The sequence below is a fragment of the Stegostoma tigrinum genome, chromosome 5 (genome assembly GCF_030684315.1).
Source record: "Stegostoma tigrinum isolate sSteTig4 chromosome 5, sSteTig4.hap1, whole genome shotgun sequence".
NCBI classification, from domain to species: domain Eukaryota; kingdom Metazoa; phylum Chordata; class Chondrichthyes; order Orectolobiformes; family Stegostomatidae; genus Stegostoma; species Stegostoma tigrinum.
In genome coordinates this window covers 9,894,226-9,917,950 of record NC_081358.1, presented here as the reverse complement: position 1 = coordinate 9,917,950, position 23,725 = coordinate 9,894,226, and the positions used below count along the sequence as shown (strand labels likewise).

General features: G+C 39.8%; 1 protein-coding gene across 2 annotated transcripts in view; it reads left to right on the top strand.

The window, feature by feature from the left end:
* The window catches only part of cdk13 (cyclin dependent kinase 13), an 80,885-nt gene extending 57,835 nt beyond the window's left edge, over positions 1–23,050 (top strand). The window contains exons 13-15 of one of the 2 annotated variants that reach the window (XR_007247332.2): positions 14,883–15,344; positions 19,675–21,211; positions 22,868–23,050. Coding sequence is in view for 1 of the 2 variants with exons in the window: in XM_048528890.2 (XP_048384847.1) it covers positions 14,883–15,344; positions 19,675–20,552 (1,340 nt within the window). In the remaining variant the exon portion in view is untranslated. Of the gene's footprint in view, positions 1–14,882; positions 15,345–19,674 lie in introns of both variants that reach the window. The other variant, XM_048528890.2, reaches the window with a different exon arrangement.
* Positions 23,051–23,725: the final 675 nt, after the last annotated feature.

Sequence of the window (23,725 nt, the reverse complement as noted above, 5' to 3'; positions counted from 1 at the left end):
ACTTTGTGTAAAAGAGAATTCTATAGCAACGATGCTGTTATTCACAGAATAAGTCTAAGAAGTAATAGACTACTTCATTTGCACTAGGAAGGGAAAGTAGTTGATCTTTATTCAAAGATGTAGTAGAAAACATCAAGAATCTGAAAATGTAGTAAGAAGTAGTCAGCAAAGATTTCAAAAGTGGAAGATCGTACCTTAACCATTTCAAATTCTTTCGAAAGATAAACAAGCACAATGTACATGCAGACTGGCTACTTAATTTGAAAGGAAATTCAGTGTACTACCTTATAAAGAAGGAAGGAGGGGAAAGTTTAAGGAGGTCAGTTAAGACTTGGAAAATGAGTATCTAAGCGAGAAGGATTTGGGGTTTTAGAGACTTGTATCATGAGCAATGTAGATTAGTTATGTCATTTTAAAACGAAATGGTTCTCCAAAGGGATGAAATTGAGAAACAGCAAGATTAAACTTGGTTGGAGCACAGATTATTATACGCAGTTTTGGTCTCCATATTATAAAATTATCATGTAGGTACTGGAGATGGTACAAAAATTATTTACCGTGAAGATACCAGAGCTTGAAACTTTATACCTATGATAAAATATTGAACAATGTAGAAAGGTGTAGAAAAGAGAAGATTTGTGGCGTGACTTTGAGGGATCTTTAAGATAATGAAACGTTTGTTTTACAAATCTAGAGAAGGTATTTTCATTTGCAGAGTGGTGACCATAACTAGGACTAAAATATGAGGTTAGCACCAATAAATTCAGCAGGGCTTTCAAGAACAGCTTCTTTTCTCAGAGCATGATTGCAATGTGGAATTCTACCACATGGTAGTTGCATTCCCTTGGTTTAAACTGTTTGAATTGTTTTATGTCACAGTGACATGGATGTCTGGAGTAGTGGCTGTGATTAAATTTGCAATGTTTAGTTGGTGCAAATAATTTTCATTTAATGGCATAAAAATAATGACAACATTATTCTGCTCTCTTTATTAGCTTGTCTTGTTAGATTAACAGTTCTGAATTCTGACCAAAAGCTGCTTTTTTCTGGCCTCTTCAACCATAGCATCATCTTCTGTAGCAGATGCAACATTATTTCCTTCTATCTTATTGCTCATGCAAGCAGAGATTAGAGTTTGTGAGATAATCCACACTCACTAACAGACCATCAATTGTTTAGTCCCTGGAGAAAACTACTTCCTATTCATCAGATTAACAAGCCTTCATTGTGATTTTTAAAACCTGAAATACACATTGCAATCTAAGAGAAAAAAATCAGAACTTTTTTGTAATCCTTTCTGAGAAGCATCGTCAGAAAAATCTTGAAATGTAGCAAATGTGATTTTAGATGAGTTTTAATTGAGGGAAATTGTAGATTTAGGGTCTTAGAGTGAAAGAGATAAGACCCAGTTAGATGGAGCTGTGCTAGCAGTGGTGAAGCACTGGGTAGGAGGAGATACAATGTGACACAAAAGGCCAGAGTCAGAAGATAGTCAGGAAAGACAGCAATTCTGTACATGATATTAGCAGCAGGACAGAGTGAGGTCTTGAGCATTTAAAGTTGAAGTGAGAATGTGTTCTCTGTTTCCAATAAATTATCCAACTCCTTTGATGGTTGAAGTCACGCCTGAACAGAACTTAGTGCAGGACCAGATCATGGACAGTGCATTAAGGATGTGTTAGAATTATGGAGGCCAATAATTGAAGCACTGGAATTATTGGATTAGGAAATGGCAGAAGTTTCACTGGCAATGGATTTGGGTAGAAGTGGAAGCAGGCTGAAGATAGGCTGTCTTCATGCTTGAAAGAATTTGGAGTTTGTTGCACAGCTGTGGGTCAAACCAAGGTACCAATAGTAACAAAATAGATTTCATAGTGGGGCCAAGAATATTAGCTTTAGTTCGTACTGAGGGAATATATGACTGTGTCCAATAATATGATATGTATTTAAGAGAAATAAAGGTACAACAGCGCTGTTGATTTACCACACCGGTTGAGGAAGGCAGCTCAACAAATGCTGGTGTTGCTTATGATGCTCGCACCCCATGAAAGATGTCATTAAAGGAAAGTATACAACAAGGAAAAATTAATATACCAAGGATAAGGAATTCTGGTGTTTATTAACAGAAATTCTTTCTAAATGCTCTGTTAGGCCCTTTGAAGCAGAAGCAACCAAATCCATACCTCATATATAGATCATGTGGTAGATATTTGAGGGTCAATCATGTCAATCACAGGAAAGTGGAGGAGGGATCATTCTTTACCATGATTTGGTTGAGCTTAGTATACAGAATAAGAAACTCAAAAGTACAATTGTATTTTTAAGGTTTTAAAAAAATGACCTAGGATACATTGCAGGAACATTAAAATGGAACTTGTATTCATACAGTATTTTTCCTGACATTGGAATGTCCAAAAATGCTGCTAATTGTTGCATGGCCTACTCCCTGAAATGCAGTAACAACCAAGTGGTTAGCCATGTTGATTGAGAGATAAGTATTGGTCAAAACATAGTAGATAATTCCTGTGCTTCTCTTTGATATTATCCAATGGAATCGTTTTTGACTACCTGTGGAAACAAGCAAGGTGTTGGTTTGAAATCTTATCTGACCTTCTACTAGCCCTCTTTCAGTATAGCACTAAAGTAGTCTAGTTTTTTTTATGCTGAAATCTGTTGAATGTAACTTGAACCCACAATTTCCCTACTCAAGTGAGAGTGCTACAAACTGAGCCACAGCTGTAGTTGGGGAGGGGGAGGGAAGCAGAAGGAAAATTCAGAGATTGAAGATTAGATGGTTGCAAACATGACTGTCATTGGTGGGATGCAGGGAGTTTAGGATACGCAAGGGGCCAGATTTGGAGGAAAGCAACGCTAGAGAAGTTTGAGATGTGAAGGAATGAAGCCATGAATAACTTTTAGAATCTCCGATTTTGTGAATTTAAAGCCAATGTATACTGATAAGTTAAGCTTTAAGGAACCGATTTGGTACAACTGGTAGGGAAAGCATGTAATAAGTTCTTTGGTTATGGCAAAAAAAGGGGGAAAATTGAGGAATTATTAAGAAACAATGTGAATCTCATAGCGTTACTGTGAAAAAAGCATTATGAATAACCTCAGCTGCACAGAAGTAGCACTGATGTGTGGAGTTTGAATGTTTAGTAAATGATTTTAAATTTGAAGAGCAAATACAAGGAGAGGAAGTGGGGAGGCAACTGCAAATCTGAGTATTCTTTCTGAACAGACTCGTGACAGGAGCAAGTGAAATTTAACAAAAATGTGAAGTGATTAGTTTTGGGAAGAATGGAAACCAGCATAGGTTAAATTGTGAATTTTATGACGATAAGGAGAGACCCACGAGTGTATGTTCACCAGTTTTGAAGATTAAAGGGCAAATTGAGAAGGCTGTTATGAAATGTGTATTGTATCTTTCACTTTACAAACAAAAATGTAGAGATGAGGGAGTTAATGCTAATGAATATATGTATAAAACACTGCTTGGGTCCAGCTAAAATATTGAGAGATGAATCCTGGAACCGTGCTTCTGGAAGGATGTCGTGTCTACGTGAGAGTGAGGTATAACTTAAGTTGTCATTATATATGGCATTGCTTTTGTAATGCAGTCATTGCTGTTAATTTGTGCACTGAGCAAGATCCTCAAAAAAACAAATGAACGAATGACCGGATAATTATTTCTTGGTTATGTTGATTGAGGAACCAATGTTAAAGTAGAATCCAGAAAACTTTCCAAGGAATTTTCAAAGGATGAGTTGGATCTTTTTTATTTGCTCAAGGAATGAATGAATCCGAAGCTGTTTTTCAAGAAACAGGAAAGTAACAATAGAGGACATACTCACTGTGAGTATACTATAGGCCGCTAACCAGTAGAGAGAGGATGAGACCAGTGATCACAATATTGAGTATTAGTGACCAATAGACATTTTGTAAAATCCTTTCATCTTGCACAAGACAGGACAATTTGCAAGAATACCAATTTAAGGGGAAACCAATGTTTATGCTGTATATGAGAAAAGCTCTGGTTGGCAAACTTGCTGCGATAGATAGAGGCCTTGCCGTTGAGAATTCACAGGTTCGTTAAACTACAAGGCTTTGCATACATTTTAAGCTTGTGCACAGAGGTGGGTATAAGCTTGAAAACTGCAGATCGGCAATCTAACGTGAATGGAGAGGTGAGACAAAAGAAATTGTCATCTAGAAAGATATGGGTTAGGGAGAGCAGCACAAACTTATGAAAAGCAAGTTGTATTTAACTGCCTTGATTAAGCTGTTTGAAATAACAGAATGGGGATATTGAACATAATGTGGTAGATGTTTCGTATATGGACTTCCAAACAACATTCTATAAAGTACTGCATGGGCAAAAGTGAAGCCCTGTGATTCAAGGGCATTGGATAAATGATTGGCCACTGGACCATTGCTCTTGAATATTTAAAAACCTGGGATTTGGATAGACAGTGCATAAGCTCAGAATATGTAGATAATGCAAAACTTAGAAATGTAATAGATTGTGAGGATGCAATTAGCAAAAAGTTACAAGAGAACAGACTGATGAAAGGGGGAGATGAAACTTGAAAGTGTGAAGTTATTAATTTTGATAGGAATGTGAATCAACTTCGACTAAATTCTGAATATTTTCTGTGCATAGGGACAGGCCAGAGAGTGCATTTCGCATGTCTTTTGAAGATTAAAAGACAAATTGAGAAAGCTGTTTAGATGCACATAGTAATCTTCACTTTAGAGATAGAGATAGATTGTATACAGTTGACAAAATACATTACAATTTTTAAAACCCTGCTTGAGTCCAGCTATAGTATTGTATGAAGAATCCTACAGTCATGCTTTTGGAAGGATGTTGATGCTAAATGAGACTGAGTGCAGATCACATTCGGTTACTTTGAGAGACTGAGGAAACTCGGTTTGCTGCTGATAGATTAGGGTTAGTTAAGGAATGATTTGAGAGAGTTGTTCGATATCATGAAGGCTTTGGATTGAATAAATACGGAAGAACTTTATACTGACAGAATCATCAGGAACCACAATACACTGATTTCCAATAATTGGCAAAAGATTCAGAGTAACGTGAAGAAAAATTATACAGAGAAGCATGATCTAAATACATTGAAAGGGCATTTGAAGCATATTTAATATTGTAATGAAGGTTCATGATTTGTATTAATGTTTAAAAATTTTGCTTCTGAATTGGATATTATCTTAAAACTTCAAGTTTAATTTGTATCTCTACATTGAGTATGCTTAATAAGACAGACTTAGTTTCATTTTGACTTACTTGAATGGTGCTGAGTTTTCTAGAAATTATTTTACGTGCTTTTACAAAACCCTTGGTGAATAGTTCAGTACTTGAGAAAACAGTGTAGAAAAGAGGAAAAATACTGGGCCATTGCCCCACCACAGTGTTCTGTGACATTGGAAGACAGAAACAGAAACAAGTTTCCTTTTTCTTTTTAAAAAAAAATCACAACAGAACTATCCAGGCAGTTAATGCATATGCAGATTTCTTTCAGAAAGAAAGGAACCTTTCGCGTAAGTAATGCAGTCTAGCTGTCTCCAAATTTTAGACAACACAAAAAACTCTAGGAGTGTGAATCGTGAGGAGAATGCAGAGGTGCTTCTATGAAATTTGGACAAGTTGTGTGAGTGGACAAATGCATGGCAGATTGTGTATAATGAGGATAAGTGTGAGATTATCCATTTTGTAAGAAAAAAACAGAAAGGCAATAAATTGAAGAAAAAGGGAGGTGGGGTGAGAGCTGGGTGTCCTTGTATGTGCTAATCTTGGCATTCACGTTGAGAAGATTCAAGTACAGGAGCAGGAACGTCTTGGCACAGGTCCTTGATGAGACCACACCTGGAACATTGTGTGCAGTTTTGACCTTCTCAGAAGGATGTTCTGGCTTCAGAGGGAGTTCAACAAAGTTTAACCAGACTTACTTTTGGAATGGCAGGACTGACATATGAAGAAAGACTGGATTCGTTAGGTCTATATTCACTGGAATTTGGAAAAATGTTGGGGAATCAAATAGGAACGTATAAAATTCTAAACAGGCCAAATGCAGGGAGCATGTTCTCAATGACCAGAGTGTCCAGAACCATGGATGACGTTCTGAGGACAAGGGGTAGGCCATTTGGGACTGAGATGTGGAGAGTTGTCTTCACCCAGAGGGTGGTGAGCCTGGAATTCTGTGCCACAGAGACTGGTTGAGGCCAAAACATTAAATGTTTTCAACAAGCAATTAGATATAGCACTTGGGGCTAAAGGGATTAAAGGTTATGGAGAGGCAGCTGGTACAGGGAACTAAGCTGAAAGATCAACCATTGATCATATTGAACCGTGGAGCAGGATCAGGTAGCCTAAATAGTGTCCCTATTTTCTGTGCTTCAAAACAGTCGTGTACGAGAGGATAAGTCCTGAGTGGCTTAGAAGTTGGTGGGAGAAAAGCTCCGGAATGGTTAATCTGTGGAAGAGATGCTTGATCCCATGATAAGAAATGAGAGCCGTGTTGGCAACTTTTTTTTTATTAACCTGACTTTTTAACACATTAACTAAAAAGTTCACATCAATTCAATGCAGAGGTTTCCCATTCAACAGTGAGCTTTTCAGTAGAATTATGGTGATCCTTCATGGAGGTTTGTGTTTGTAAGGTTATTGTTAAGGGTAAACGAGTTGAATCTTTATTTTTGAAGTTTGCAATAAGACTTTTAACTACCTACATAATGTAATTTTATTTTTGCTTTTTGTGCACAAATAACTTTTTTCTTTAAAATTCCTTGGCAGCCCCTTGTGAATATGTTCAGTGATTGACCCACAGTAAAAATTAACAAAAAAAAACTTTTGGCCATTCAACTGGGATTATAACAGTACTAACTTTTTAAAAAGGAGATTAAAGCGTTGAAGGAGAAAAGTTACAGTGTGACTGTTAACTCTCTTAAAGCTGGCACAGAGAAATTAAGATGAGTTAAGGTTTGCTTCTAGGCTAAATTATCCTATGACATGTAGATTCTGATGCAGTTCATTTGGGGCTGGTGGGAAGGTTGTTACCTGTTTTGTGTGTTTTGTTGGAAATCAGTGCTGTGGTGATAAAATTGCAACTTCCGTCACTAAAACATATGAACTGCATTGAGTAATTGTTATTTTCTTATCTACAAAGGGCTTTCAAACTACAACAGTGGTCTGTGGATCTCTAATCTATTTGCATTATTTCTTTCTTGCTATCAATCCTATTGCAATTATGTTGGCATGAAGAATTCCAACAGTCCACTTTTAACACATCATTGGAAGATGCATCCTATATCAGAGATCCTAGGAGGACTTGAATCTGTTGATTCTGTTTTACTGTTTATGGCAGATATATCCTTTTAATTTCATTAACCTGCTATTGATCTATATGAATTGATGCTATTCCCTAATTAAAATCTGTTGATGTAATACTTTGGGAGGGAACTTCCAGACTAACTCTACTCTTTGCAAAAAGCTGTTTCCAGATTTAATTTGAGTAGCCTGGCTATAATTCTAGATTGTGTCCCTTATTCTGAATCACTCCACAAAAGGCTTTATATCAACTTCATCTTCTAATAATTTTATTGTATGCATTTATCATTTTACAATTTTGTTAGTATCGGTAACTTGACCTCTGCGTATTAAATGGAACACTTGTGGCCTGGAAGGCAAATGGCTTAAGCCTTCGTTTCATATGTTCTCATAAATGAAGCAGTCATTAAAGAATTGAAATATCGTGAGTGATGCACAGAAGTAAATTACATCATTTAATGGCTTCACAGTTTAGTTTTATGCTAATTTATTTGTCTAGTTTTCTGATGGCCTCAGGCCCATGCTTTCATGGTGCTGGCATGTGATTGATTGGTCTCTGTCTACTATAAAAAATGAATTTATTACACAGTTAAAGTTCTGCAAAGTACCTGTATTTGAGCTCATGTCAAGACAGAGGGTTGGCGGATGGTGTAGCAAATTCAGAGAATCTATCCAGTAGTAAAGCAATACTTGACAACCACGTGATAATTTACAAGTCTTCAGGCTCTTTGCACTCCAGAGCAGCTTGGACATATGTCGACACAACTTTTGGTCTGGTTTGGCCTGACTGTTTATTTTCCTTTCTTAACTTTTTCCTGCTGCTGTGAATCTGTGCAACTATATATTGAATCTTTTTGAAGAACATTTTTTTTAATGTCTTGATCTTCGGTAGCCATGATTATTTCTTCTATATTTGGTAAAAGCAGTTATTTTGCACTGTTGATAGCAATCCATCTGATCAATTTGCTATTCACAATTATGTCAAAGACTATCAATATGCAATCAATAGCTATGCCTTTAACTATACTAACAAAGCTTAAGCCAGGCAATAATTTGGAATACAAATTGTTTATTGGTAATGTAATTGCAATCAGCATTTAAGGGACCTGATTAATAATATGCAAAAAAAGTCATTCCGAGTGGACTTTTTTTCTGTCTGTTATTGTTAAGTTGCATTCCGCAGATAATCACTTTAAACTGTGATCATTTCCATTAATAATTCTGGATTGTTCTAACTTGCCACATTTTGTCTCTGTAAATGTCATGTTTCATAAACATATTATGTCTCATTATCATGCGACATCTTCATTTCCTGTACCACCAAAGCAGTCATCTATTAAAACACAATCCAGCAATTAACTATTTGCTTGCTTAAAAGCCCATGTAAACACTGCAGCAAAATACTTAAAATTTGCAGTACAATGAAAACTATGCACAAATCTATAATTTATTACATAAATTGCAAGTTCCCAGAGGGCGAAACTACTATCCATTGTTGACAAATAACAATGAATTGTAATATGCACAATTGAGTGGACTTTAAGCTGGAATACTCATTGGTTTAGACATACGTTCAGTATATCTGTTAGATTCTTCCAAGAAAATTAAGATTGCATGGAAGAACATAAGTAATCCATTGATGAAAGATCCTAAACTGTTCCATTTTTTTCGATTAGATTCCCTACAATATGGAAACAGGCTCTTCGGCCCAACAAGTCCACACCACCCCTTGAAGCATCCCACCCAGGCCCATCCCCCTATAACCCGCACACCCCTGAACACTACGGGCAATTTAGCATGGCTGATCGACCTACCCTGCACATCTTTGGACTGTGGGAGGAAACCAGAGCACCCAGAGGAAACCCATGCAGACACAGGGAGAATGTGCAAACTCCACACAGACAGTTACCCAAGACTGGAATTGAACCCGGGTTCCTGGCGCTGTGAGGCTGCAGTTCTAACCACTGAGCCACCGTGCTGCTGCTTCCCCACTCCATTTTTATGGGACCCTATTAAATCGTTGTGTAAATGGCATAAAAATAACTACCCTACATCGCTAGTATAGTCATGGTTCCTTGATTACCTTACTGATCAAAAATAAATATAACTTTATCTTATATTCAATCATTCAACATTCACAGCCTTCTGGGCTGGAGACATCCAAAGATTTAAATTGCAGTCTTTCTGACTATGAACCAGCAAATAGTGATTGAAGACATGAAAAGTGATAACTCAAACCATTGACAGCTTTGGTACGGATGCTGCCACTGTGTCACAAGAGCCTCAACCCTTTATATTTTCTAGCTGCTGCTGTTCCTTTTTCCCATGGGCTTCAATTTTGCACCAACTCTATTTATCAAACGCATTTTGACTGTCCATAGACACTGCACTAACAGCACTGCCTTCGTTTATCATCTTGTCTCATCAAAAAAGAATGAATTTAGTTGAAGTTATTTTTCCCTCTGCTATCTCTATAAAGCGAACATTAGCATTTTTCCAGTCCGTTGGATATTTATCCCAGTTTCGGAGTTGGAGGATTGCACCGGCACTGCAATTTCTAATTGTGAATATCTGATTTTGCAATTCATATGAGTTGGAGATATAAATTTTAGTTTTAGGAATGTAATTTTTAGGTTTGAGATTAAAGATTAAATATAAATGAGAAGAAAGCACTTGGTTGAGGCATCTGGCCAACAGACTGAATGTTATTGTAGTTCAAGAATATATTTAACGTTGCAAGAGGGGAGCAGACTTAAACAATAGATAACCTATCCCTCTGTCTGCAACAGAACCAGAAGATCGATGTTGTATCAGCCAGTCGGCCTGAAATGTTAATAACTAGGGATCTTTGAAATAGTCCTGCGTGATAATTCTTAAATGACTTTCTGGGCAGAGCTAGTCAGTTTTACTTTGCTCGTTGTTAATTAGTTATACAGTTTAAATCCACATGATATACCTAGCTAGTACCATTTTCTCATTGAATCGTGTTTCTTTCTCCAAAGACATGTTGTGGTTAATCCTTCACCACTTAATACTAATAAGCTCCAACAGACCTCTGTTGGATGAAGGGTTGGGAACAATAGATCTACTCAAAGAAGATCCTTTCATAACTAGCTGCCGATTGTGGGCATGCAGTCGACACTTCACTCAAGAAACAGGTTCTTTCTATCTGAGAACCTTCATAAATAATCTAGCAGCAGTTGATACATGAAGGTCTTTCGTGGTGGGGCTAGCAAATCTGGAGAAAGAGGCATAAACTCCATTGAAGAGAGAAATTATTTGTATGACCATAATCAAGAAGATTTGTTTTAAGGTAAGATAGTTCTTATTTCTGTTTGGAACGTCCTGAAATATACTTTGTGGCCTCAAAAATAAATTGTAAGTAACTGCTGTTTTGGGTTGAATTTAAATGTATTGGTGTGTCCTCTTAGCAAACAGTCAGCAGTCAAGCTTGTTTTGCTTCACTTAGAGCTTGAGAAACAGTTGCCCTTGCAGATGAAGGCAGATAGTCGTTTTGCATTTGAAGTTCTGTGAGCAGCATCTTGTAGAAGACAGAAGAGAATTTGCACAGAACTGCTGTGATTGGGAGAACAGAGCTATTAGAAACCAAGGATGTTTCTAATCTTCCATTTAATTTGCTGTGCAGGAATTGAGAATGGCGTTCAGGTTTGAGTTGAAAAATTTCAGATTGTGGGAGATTTCATAATTGGTCAAAAGAAAATGGATAGTTTTCACAGATACCTGAAAATTATATAGCTTTTTAAATTCTGATACTTGTATTATTTCAAATGTAGACAGCACTGCTTTTTTTTGTTTTTGTTTTCAAGACCCATGAGCCATCCTTTCAATAAAAGACTTTAATATTATCTGAACTTGAATTGTGGACAATGGTGTTATGCATTTAGTTTCTAAAATAGAAATTACTAGTTAGTATACTTCTTGAGATTTTAAAAAAATTTCTAAGCTTGTCTGTCCCCATCTCACTGCTACCTAGCAGATAACTTGCGAAGGGGAGGATTTATTGAGTTGCTCACATTTTTTTACGTGTTCCATGTATTTCACTTGACTACTTGAAATCAGATAATGCTATTCCATTTGCTTTCAATCCTTCCATCATGCTGTAGTCCCCTGCCATTCTCAGTTTTATTAAAAAAAATGTGTTCTGGACATGAGTGACATGGGCACGGCTGCGTTTATTATCATTGAGTTGCTCAGAAACGATGATGTGGGTCTTCTTGATTTTGGCAGTGTTTAGAGTGATGATGCTTTCATGCAGGCCTGGGGTCAGGTCACACCTGCTCCAGTGGTGTGTCATTCTGAACAAGTTGATTAAAATATCTACACCTGGATCTAGCGAGAGTAAAAAAGTATTAATATATATCTGAGATAATGGGAACTGCAGATGCTGGAGAATTCCAAGATAATAAAATGTGAGCTCTGATGAAGGGTCTAGGCCCGAAACGTCAGCTTTTGTGCTCCTGAGATGCTGCTTGGCCTGCTGTGTTCATCCAGCCTCACATTTTATTATCTTAATATATATCCGAGTTAAGATGTTTGTGCTGCTTTTCTGTAGTCCTTTGTTTTTGATGATGAAACATCAGGGGTGGATGGTTCTGCTGTAGCAACATGTTAGTTTCTTCAAGATTATGAATGTGTCACAACATTTTTTGACAGTGAGTTCGCACTTGCATTGACTTAGAAATTGAAACACATCAAAGGTGGGTGCACAAGGAATGATCCCCGTGCCTGAATGGATAAGCTTGAACTGCATATCATCTAGGGCCTAAGAACCTAACTGTCACCATGTGCAGGCATCTAATGAGCATCCTCAACTATTGTTGGAACCTGATGATTTGGTTGAGTTGCTATGCAGGCTGATGGGTCAGAACAGAGGGTAACAGGCTAGAGATGGCCAGAAGAGAGGCTGACAGTGCAAAATAACTGGAAGATTGGATAACAGATTTAGCATGAGTGGAGGCTGGTATTGGGATGGGGTGGTGATGGTCGTGGGGTGGGGGGGGGAGGGCGTGGGAAAGGTTGCCGAAGTCGTGGGGGTATGCTGTTGATGGTTAGAATAATTTTAATGCAATTTTGGGAGGAACAATATTGCTAACCTCCCAAAAAAATGGTGTTTGCATTAAATAAAATATTCCTTCTTACTAATTGGGAGTTAGTTTTTAATTGAATAATTACTTATTCTAGGATTATTGCATTCACCAGTATTAATAATGACCTGAAGACTTAGCCATCCACATAGACTTGTGTTAATAAAATTTAAAATATTTTTCTGTTTCCTTTTAATGTATTTATGCATCCAATTAGCATTCCTGAGGTATCTTACCTAATCCTGAATTGAGCTCCCAAATACATTTGGAGTGCTGCTTATAATGCTGGTTGCCCTGCTATTGCCAAGGATCTTATTAAATTGGAAAGGGTGCCAAAAATATTTACAAGAATGTTATTAGACTGGAAGGTTTGAATTATAAGGAGAGGCTGGATACGCTGGGACTTTTCTCCTTGGAGCATAGGAGGCTGAGGGGTTGCCTTATAGAGGTTTATGAAATCATGAGGGGCATGGATAGGCTGAATAGCCAAGGTCTTTTCCCTGGGGTGGGCGAGTTCAAAACCAGAGGACATAGGTTTAAGATGAGAAGGGAAAAGATTTAAAAGGGACCTAAGGGGTAACTTTTTCCTGCAGAGGGTCATGCTTGTACAGAATGAGCTACCAGAGGAAATGTAGTGGAGGGTGCAGTTGTAACATTTAAAAGACGTTTGGACAGGTACATGATTAGGAAAGTTTGAGGGACATCGGCCAAATGCAGGTAAATGGGACTAGTTCAGTTTAGGAAACTTGGTTAGCATGGACGAGTTGGACAGAGGACCCATTTCCATGCTGTATGACTCTATGACTTTCTGGAGGAGAAATCAACTTGAATTGAGGATTTCAGATTTAACTTTTTCTATTGTGAATAACTTAAGCTGATGAAAGGTTAGGTAATAGTGTTTGCTGTGTTTGGCTTTTGTACAGTAACATTGTTGGTTTAAGCAGTGGAATCTTGTGGCTTCATTCCTTTAGTGAGTAACAGCGATTTTGAATTTCTCTTTTGTGTTAATGGTCCCTGCAGGGAATCATAACACTACCCTTCTGTCAGCAACCCAGGATGTACCCCCATCTGGACTGTGTGACATTTCCACTGGCAGCCTTTCTAATAGCTCGTGTATCCTAGCAAGTTCCTTACCTATCTTTAACAACAACATTTTTGGCTATACCGCAATCATGTTTTTCGTCTCCTCCAATTCAGTCATATTTTCGGTCATAATTGGCAGCGCAACTCCTCTGAAAGCCCTTATACTGTTTTATGTTTTCAGAAGAACTTTTCTATTTCTGTTCATGTTTTCTTCCCTTTTTTATACTTTTCTCTATTTGTAATGTTAAATTTTAATTCTCCCTTGAGATATCAAGCTGACAGTGTCTCCTCTATAAACAATCTGCCCATTTCTGTCCATGTGCTTATCTAAATATCTTAACTGTACCCATATCTGGAATTCCATTCCACATACAGACCACTCTGTGTTTAAAAAAAAGAATTGTCCCTCAGGTCTTTTTAAAAATCTTTCTCCTGTCACCTTAAAAATATGTCTTGAAATCTCCTACCATAGGGAATTAGTCAACTGCCATTTAGCCTATCTTATACCCCTTATGATTTTATAAACCTCCAAGAAGTGTCACCTCTCAACCGCTTGCGCTCCAGTGAAAAAGCCCAAGCCAATCCAGCCTGTCATCATAACTCAAGCCTTCCATTACCGACAACTTCCTGGTAAATCTCTTCTGAACCTCCATAGCTTAGTAACAATCTTACTAATACAGGAAAACCAGAACTGGACACAGTAGGTTGACAGAGGTTGCACTTCAATGCACGAGCATTATCAACCACACTTTGTCTTCCCAGTCTAACTTAAATCACCCAATATTTTCTTTGGTTCCATCTAGCTCTGTAATTTCTAACCCTGTTGTCTTTCCTGCTATTCTGGGACCCTAATTACAGACTTAGAACTTGCCTGTCTGTTCCCAGTTCTATGTTCGTACACTTTGCTGTTCAAACTATCATCACAGGCCCCCTCCCCCAAAAGTCATGTAATCATTTACGTCATGATACAAGGCCAAAGACTGCCCTCTTTCACTGTGTTACCACTGGTAATTTACTGCTCAGTACCTGTTTCTGAGTGCCAATGTTTGCCTATTATTAATGTTTGTGATTTCCATATTTACATAGTGCCCTTTAATATTGTTATCCATTGTGTTTATAATTATCTGACATGCGTAGCATTATTACCCAGCAGGGTTGCCATATATGCCTATATTTACAATATTTAGCTTTTGCCATAACCATCTGGCTCCCATGTTTACCAAAGTACGTGACCTATTTGTAGATTCCTGATCTTTTGTAAGAATTTAAGGTTTAATTCACAGCACACTGCTGTTCAAGCCTTTTCACTTGCTGGGCAGTTAACAAGCTTTCATATTATTGTTCTGCAGGGAGTAAATGCACTGGACAGCCACTAAACCAGAATGACCTGGCAATTCTGCTGAATTTGTTGAGATCCAAGAACAGTCTCAGCCTAGCACATCTTGCTCAAATGTTGAATATTAAGGTGAATCCTGAGACCCAGCAGCAACTCAGTACAGTTAACCTTCCAGCTGGAGTCCTGGCAGCAGCTGCTAAGCAGCAGCAAGAATTGGAGAAGCCACAAGTAACATCATCTTTGACAGTTCAGCCCCCACTGCCTGTGACTCAGCCAACACTGAAAGGTGAGCCTGATGCTACTCAGGCCGCCATCCAGAGTACACTTGCTGTTTTACTAGCTCAACTGATTAAGACACCACAGCCAAAAGAGAGAGAAATTGTTGCAGAGGCAGAGAGCACTGTTACTGAAATCGAACTGCCCGCTCAACCGCCAGAACCTCTGGATCCACCTGACCCTGCTGCTGCTACGCTCGGTATGTTTGCATGTAACCACTTTTCAATTTTGATTAATTCATGTTAGATATTCTACTAATGGTTGTGGTAGGTCTCTTCACACTTTATGCAACCTGTCCTAGTGCAGATTTATTCTTTCCTCCCTCCATTTTGCCTTCATTCTCCTACCATGTTCAAGTTTGATTAGTAAATCTCACTTGATCTTGTAAAGCACCACAGCTAAACTCAGTCTAGTCCTTTCATATGTATATTTTTAATGAGCTTGTTGAATAATCGCTTCAGCAGGAATTTTGAATCAGCCTTTACACTTCTGAGTGGAGATCAAATGGTTGGATTCCTGTTGACAGAATGAGACCATTAACGTAGGACACCTTACTGGTCCATATGGATCAGTACAATACTGTACTTCCAAATGCATTCACTATTGGAGCTAAAATAGTATCAGAGATAATGGGAACTGCAGATGCTGGAGAATTCCAAGATAATAAAATGTGAGGCTGGATGAACACAGCAGGCCAAGCAGCATCTCAGGAGCACAAAAGCTGACGTTTCGGGCCTAGACCCTTCATCAGAGAGGGGGATGGGGAGAGGGAACTGGAATAAATAGGGAGAGAGGGGGAGGCGGACTGAAGATGGAGAGAAAGGAAGATAGGTGGAGAGAGTATAGGTGGGGAGGTAGGGAGGGGATAGGTCAGTCCAGGGAAGATGGACAGGTCAAGGAGGTGGGATGAGGTTAGTAGGTAGATGGGGGTGCGGCTTGGGGTGGGAGGAAGGGATGGGTGAGAGGAAGAACTGGTTAGGGAGGCAGAGACAGGTTGGACTGGTTTTGGGATGCAGTGGGTGGGGGGGGAAGAGCTGGGCTGGTTGTGTGGTGCAGTGGGGGGAGGGGACGAACTGGGCTGGTTTAGGGATGCGGTAGGGGAAGGGGAGATTTTGAAACTGGTGAAGTCCACATTGATACCATATGGCAGCAGGGTTCCCAGGCGGAATATGAGTTGCTGTTCCTGCAACCTTCGGGTGGCATCATTGTGGCAGTGCAGGAGGCCCATGATGGACATGTCATCTAGAGAATGGGAGGGGGAGTGGAAATGGTTTGCGACTGGGAGGTGCAGTTGTTTGTTGCGAACTGAGCGGAGGTGTTCTGCAAAGCGGTCCCCAAGCCTCCGCTTGGTTTCCCCAATGTAGAGGGAGCCACACCGGGTACAGTGGATGCAGTATACCACATTGGCAGATGTGCAGGTGAACCTCTGCTTAATGTGGAATGTCATCTTGGGGCCTGGGATAGGGGTGAGGGAGGAGGTGTGGGGCCAAGTGTAGCATTTCCTGCGGTTGCAGGGGAAGGTGCCGGGTGTGGTGGGGTTGGAGGGCAGTGTGGAGCGAACAAGGGAGCCACGGAGAGAGTGGTCTCTCCGGAAAGCAGACAGGGGTGGGGATGGAAAAATGTCTTGGGTGGTGGGGTCGGATTGTAAATGGCGGAAGTGTCGGAGGATGATGCGTTGTATCCGGAGGTTGGTAGGGTGGTGTGTGAGAATGAGGGGTTCTCACACACCACCCTACCAACCTCCGGATACAACGCATCATCCTCCGACACTTCCGCCATTTACAATCCGACCCCACCACCCAAGACATTTTTCCATCCCCTCCCCTGTCTGCTTTCCGGAGAGACCACTCTCTCCGTGACTCCCTTGTTCGCTCCACACTGCCCTCCAACCCCACCACACCCGGCACCTTCCCCTGCAACCGCAGGAAATGCTACACTTGGCCCCACACCTCCTCCCTCACCCCTATCCCAGGCCCCAAGATGACATTCCACATTAAGCAGAGGTTCACCTGCACATCTGCCGATGTGTATACTGCATCCACTGTACCCGGTGCGGCTCCCTCTACATTGGGGAAACCAAGCGGAGGCTTGGGGACCGCTTTGCAGAACACCTCCGCTCAGTTCACAACAAACAACTGCACCTCCCAGTCGCAAACCATTTCCACTTCGCCTCCCATTCTCTAGATGACATGTCCATCATGGGCCTCCTGCACTGCCGCAATGATGCCACCCGAAGGTTGCAGGAACTGCAACTCATATTCCACCTGGGAACCCTGCAGCCATATGGTATCAATGTGGACTTCACCAGTTTCAAAATCTCCCCTTCCCCTACTGCATCCCTAAACCAGCCCAGTTCGTCCCCTCCCCCCACTGCACCACACAACCAGCCCAGCTCCCCCCACCCACTGCATCCCAAAACTAGTCCAACCTGTCTCTGCCTCCCTAACCGGTTCTTCCTCTCACCCATCCATTCCTCCCACCCCAAGCCGCACCCCCATCTACCTACTAACCTCATCCCACCTCCTTGACCTGTCCGTCTTCCCTGGACTGACCTATCCCCTCCCTACCTCCCCACCTATACTCTCTCCACCTATCTTCTTTACTCTCCATCTTCGGTCCGCCTCCCCCTCTCTCCCTATTTATTCCAGTTCCCTCTCCCCATCCCCCTCTCTGATGAAGGGTCTAGGCCCGAAACGTCAGCTTTTGTGCTCCTGAGATGCTGCTTGGCCTGCTGTGTTCATCCAGCCTCACATTTTATTATCACTATTGGAGCTAGTTGGGCAGTAGTGTTCCAAATGGGAAATAGGGGAGCTGAATGTTACTGCCCTTGACATTGAGGCAGCATTTGACCCAATGTTGTATGAAGGAGCCCAGACAACATTGAAATCAATAGAGCCCAGAGGTAGCAAGGGAGACTCTCAATGTGTTGGACACATACCCGGCACAAAGGAAGATGATTGTTGGAAGCCACTTAGCTCAATCCCAGTACGTTGCTGTAGGGGTTCTACAGGGTATTGTCCTAGGTCCCACCATCATCAGCTGCTTCATCACTTTTTCCTTCCACATTAAGGTCAGAAGTGTAGATGTTCACTGATAATTGCCTAATGTCTCATACCATTCACAACTCATCAGATTCTAAAGAAGTCTAAGTGCAGTAAGATCTGGACAGCCTTCAGGTTAGAGCTAATGAGTAACAAGTAACCTTTATACCATTCTAGTGCCACTCTTTCCTAAATGAGAATCTCACTATCACCCTTTGACTTTCAATAGGATTGCCATTGCTAATATTATTTTCCCCCGGTGTCAAGGCATTGGGAATTACCAGTAACCAGCAACATTTTGAAACTTCCATATATATACTGTGGCTATAAGAGCCTGTCAGAGACTGGGAATTCTCAAGGATTTAACTCAGTTGTCTGACTGCCCGAAGCCCGATAATTGTCTTCAGAGCACAAGTCCTATGTTTCATCTGGGTTTTACTTCACCATGGACCCCTCAGGTCCGCATACGGCTGCACCTTTCAAAACCAGTTGAAATCAATGCTGGGAATGGCTATTGGCGTGTATGGCTGCAAGGCTTAGAGGGAACGTTACGGGTGTCAAATATTAAAGAAGCTCAGCGCCATCGAGGAGCAAACAATGCAACTTGTTTGACTCCCCTGCGCCACCAACACAGTGGCAGATGTGTGTACCGTATACAAGATGCATTGCAGCAACTCACCAAGGTCTTCAACAGCAGTTAGCAAATCCATATCCTCTACCATCTGGAAGGATAAAGGCAGCAGACTCATAGGGACATCACTATCTGTTTATTCCCTACTAAGCCACGTACCACCCTGACTTGGAATTATAACATTCTTTTCTCACTGTTGTGGTGAATCCTGGAACTCCTTTCCCAACAATATTAAGAGTATGCACCCCAGGTGGACTGCATCAATTCTGGAAGCTGGCTCACCGCCATCTTTTCAAGAGTAATTAGATGTACACAAAAGATTAGTGGCATTGCAGCAATTTTAACTTGCAATGAAAGAATGAAGGAAAATGGTTAAGACTTCTGACAAAAGTTTTTCAAAGTTATTTTTTGTTAACTGCACTTTATTTGAATCTGTTTAATTCTGTGATGAGGATGTGGTGACTGCACAAACTGGTTAGATCCATCAGTAAATTCATCTCTGATGTTGATTGTATTTGGAAGTGCACCATGATGCTTGATGATTTAGTCAGACTCTAGAATTTGAAGAATATTTGACCCACTGGCACCTGGAGGTATTGACTAGTGGTTGAACCTTTAGTGGGATGTTTTAAAGGATTATGGTTTATTTTCTTGTTCAGTGTCATAAAAAGACTTTTCTGACAAAAATCTAAAGTTGATTAGAAGTTCAGTAGCAAACATTTTAAAAGCACATTTTATTCAAAAAGTAATCTGTCCACGAATCATAAGGTACAGGAGACCAGTTTGATTCATGCTTTTTCAGTTCATCTCTGGTATATCATACTTGATTTTCAAAATTCTAATATATGTGATTTCAGATTTCAGTGATGACTCTGCTAGACATTCGGATCTTAGCATCCCAGAACAGTCACCTGTACATGAACATCCTCGAATCCTGCCCCCAGATCAGAGACCCCCAGAACCGCCAGAACCACCACCCGCTTCAGCAGACGGAAACTTTCAGACAGAGGAGCAGCATAGTGCCGTTTCTTGCTCAACAAGTGATCCAACTGCAGGAGTGAAAGCAGCCCTTTTGGAGCTATTAGCTCATCACCAAGCCCAGGAATTGGGACAAACGTCTCTTGACTATCGAGCAAGTGGTAACCTTAGAACCGCTGCAGATTATGGGGATGGATTTGGGACATCCTGCACATCTAATAACTTCAGTACTGATGGGTATACCAGCAGACTTGGCAGCGGTGGGGGAAGGGGCACCTTCCTGGGTAGTGCGGATGCTCCCAGTCACTCACTTCTGGATAATGTGTCGTCTACATTCAGTGCTCCATCATCTCTTGCTAGTAGTACGCACTTGCATTCTGGCTACTCAGATGCCTTTTCTAGCTCAGTGACAGGTTATGGAGAAGGGATTAATTATCTCAGCAGCAGTGCTATGCAGTTTACAGGAGACAAAGACCACAGATTTGAGTACAACCGTGGTGCTCTGCCCCTGCTGGGCAGCAGTGGAAGTAATCCAGCAGCAATATCTGAAAGTACAAACAGCGCAAATGTGCCTCTTGCCGCAAAACTGCAAAATTATGGGTATGTTGCCAACAGACAAGAGAACCTAGCCACAAGTGGCCACCTTCATGGACAGAACTGGGGATCCCCTGGGCGTGGAACAGGTTATTCTCATGCGTACAGCGGCCGTATTAGCACATCAACCATAGGAGGACGAGGCAGAGGTTTACCATATTGATTTACAAACCAGACTTTATAAAATATACATGAACAATACACTGAAACAGCTGGGAAGTCTTCTACATAGTTGTGGTTTGTACCAGGGATTTTTTAAAAATGTAAAATGTACATTTGAATACAAATGCAAAAGTTATTAGATTTGACAAATTTGAAGTATTCCATCACAAAACCAATTTGTACATGTGGAGAAGTAATGAAGAAAACACTAGGCTTCTCTCATGAACTGCAATATTTTTCTTCGTCCTCTGTTCTACAGTTCTGTTTTTTTAAAAGATTATTTTTATGATTGTACATCACTTTTTCCCTTTTGACCGGTTAAACCCGTTTGTATAATAGTTTTGAAGAAAATGGTTTTTCTAGGCTGGCTGACTTTTGGGGTACTTTGTGGCTAAAACCTAGCAAGACCATGATCATAAAGTTGGCGAGAATTCTGTACATTAAGTGCTTTTATGAGTTTGGACCAACTGTCTACTGTCTGTGAGCTGCTAGACTCTGCGATGCTCTTAAGTAGTGTGCTTTTTTTTTAAAAAAAGAAATTCTTATTGGCAGGTGACTGTCAGTTCTTAAGCTTGGCGTTATTGGGGAATATGTGATTAATTCACAATGTATCTGAGCTAACAACACCAATTTGATTTACCCTCTATACAAGGACAGCAGGTATGTGGTCCTTTTTAGAAAAAAGGTCATCAAAAGTTTTGAGTAAAGTCCATGCTAACTGAATTGTTGCCTTGTTTTGTAGTTCTACTTTTATCAGACAATTCTTACTAAAATGAGAAATATATAAACAAAAAGCAGCAAATGCCTGGTTACTTCAGTGTTTTTCATGGGTCTTTCAATTCATTCATTTAGGCAGTTTATTTTTGCCTATTATCAAAAATAACTTGCATTACATAATGGTGTCTGGTAGACAAGCACTAGGTTTGGAAAAGAGATCACCTTTCATGGAGATCTGTGCACATTCGTGAACTCATCCCCACAATTGTGGAACAAGGTACTTCCTACATCACAAAATATGACAATGTAATTTGCATTGGTAGTTCTAATATGAAGCAAAGTTTTACACGCGAGATGCCTAATACCTCTAGGGATAAGGGCTTTGTAATTCAATCTCAAACCAAGACCATAAACCCACTTCAGTTTCACCTGAGGCTGTTTTTTAAATGCGTTGTGAGAACTTGCTGATTTAGAGGTATTCATTATCTATTATGATCTAAAATCACCTGAGGCAGCAAGAAAATTGATTTATACAGTTTATACTTTGGGCATATTTTTAACCATTCTTCAGCCAGAAAAGGGTGGAACTACTTCTGTTCTAATAACCCAATAAATAATAGGCTTTTTATCTCATAACTTATGTTTTGCCCTTGGGTCATGAGAGTTTAATGCTTAATGTTGAAGTTTTCCAGATATTTTGAATTGTCCAGAACTCCCAGTTAATTTACATGCTAATACAAAATTGTATGTGGAGATTAGTACATTTTTCGTGGCAGGATGGTTATGGGGCTAAAGGCTCCAGCCGTCCTCCAGTGATCTGCCAAATATAATCCATTTGATCACGTCCAATTTTGTCAGTCGGCACCAATTACTAATACAGCAAACCCTCTGCATTGTTTTAGTGGCATGCTTGACTTTACAAATTTACATATTTTGTATTGATTCATTAGCAGAAAAGGCATGCCCATGACTATACTCCAGTAAAAAGAATGCAAAACTTAACACTTTATGCATGCCAAGTGATGTACTTGGCAAACACATTGACTTAAGTCAATTTTTATGTACCTAATTTCCAACCATGCACTCTCTTGGTGTAAATGTATAAAATTATAACCCTGTTGATCTCAGTGCTGTTTCACATACACAAGGATGTTGCCCTTCAGTGGGAGTGAAATGTGTGCTGTGTTGCAGATTTTCCAGAGATGTATGCAAGTTCTTGAAGCATTATTTTCTCCACTGACACAAATAACCCTGTTATGATTCAGTTGTAGCATGAAATAATAAATGTCCATTTCAAATTTATTTTGTACACCATTTTATGCTTATAGTAAGGTAGAAGATCTCAGGTGCCCAACCGTTACAGGACATTCACATTAACTTGTGAAATAATGCTGTCTTGTACAGGAAACCTTGTTACACTTGTATAAATTGAGACTTTTTTTAAAGTTTCACTTGTGCATGGAAGGTACAGGTTAGACGTCATTCCAAAATTGTAATATACTCGGGGATAAATTGACACATTGATATTTTAGTTCATACCCAGGTGTGAAATGTTTGCTTTCCCAACCTAAATCAATTGTTTTATTTTCAAATTTTCAGGATGCTTTCTGTTGACCTACTTCATCTCCACTTCAGAAGAATTCAAAAAAAAATCTATTTATACTGTAATATGTTTTATGGATACTATGGCCTTTTCAAAGAGTTTCACATAATTTGTTAAAAGATTAAATTCTGGCATTGTAATTTTGTATGGATCTGTAAATAAAGATGGAGATTAATTTCTGCAGAGCGTCTGTTCATCTATAATCCCTATATATGTTGGAATGGATTCTCCCCGAGCATGTATCCCTGCAGAATGCTGAGATAAATAATAGCCAGCAGTTTAAATCTAGTTCTCCTGAACACTTTTTTATACTCAGAAAAGGTTTTGTTGATGGCATTTAGGTAATTTTTACACTCGCCAGGATAAATGTGATAATGCTACATTGCAAACAGTCACAACAATCGATGCTGCTGGAAGAAGGGGTCCTGATCAGTTGGTGTGGAAACTATAATTGGCTGAGACGTTTCCATGTCAAAAGCAATGGGGAACCAAAGGCTCTGCAACCACAGACAGGATGTTTAGTAATGGTTGCCCAGTCACAGGATTACATAAAGCATTTTTTACATTGTGGATTTTAAGGATTGAAGCTGGATTTACGGATAGAGTGTTAGTGGGGCGTGTTTGGTAATAGTGAATCAAATTTTTAGTATTTACAGTTATTTAGTATAGTGATAAAAATACGCCAGGAGAGAGAGTGTTAGAATAAGGCAAAAACAAAAGCTTGTATCAGATGCCAAGAAACGGATATTGAACAAAGCCTAGAGTACAGAAAGTGTAGGGGTAAAATTAAGAAAGGGAATTAGCAGAGGAAAGAAAGGATGTGAAAAATTATAGGTACATAAATCCAGAAAAAC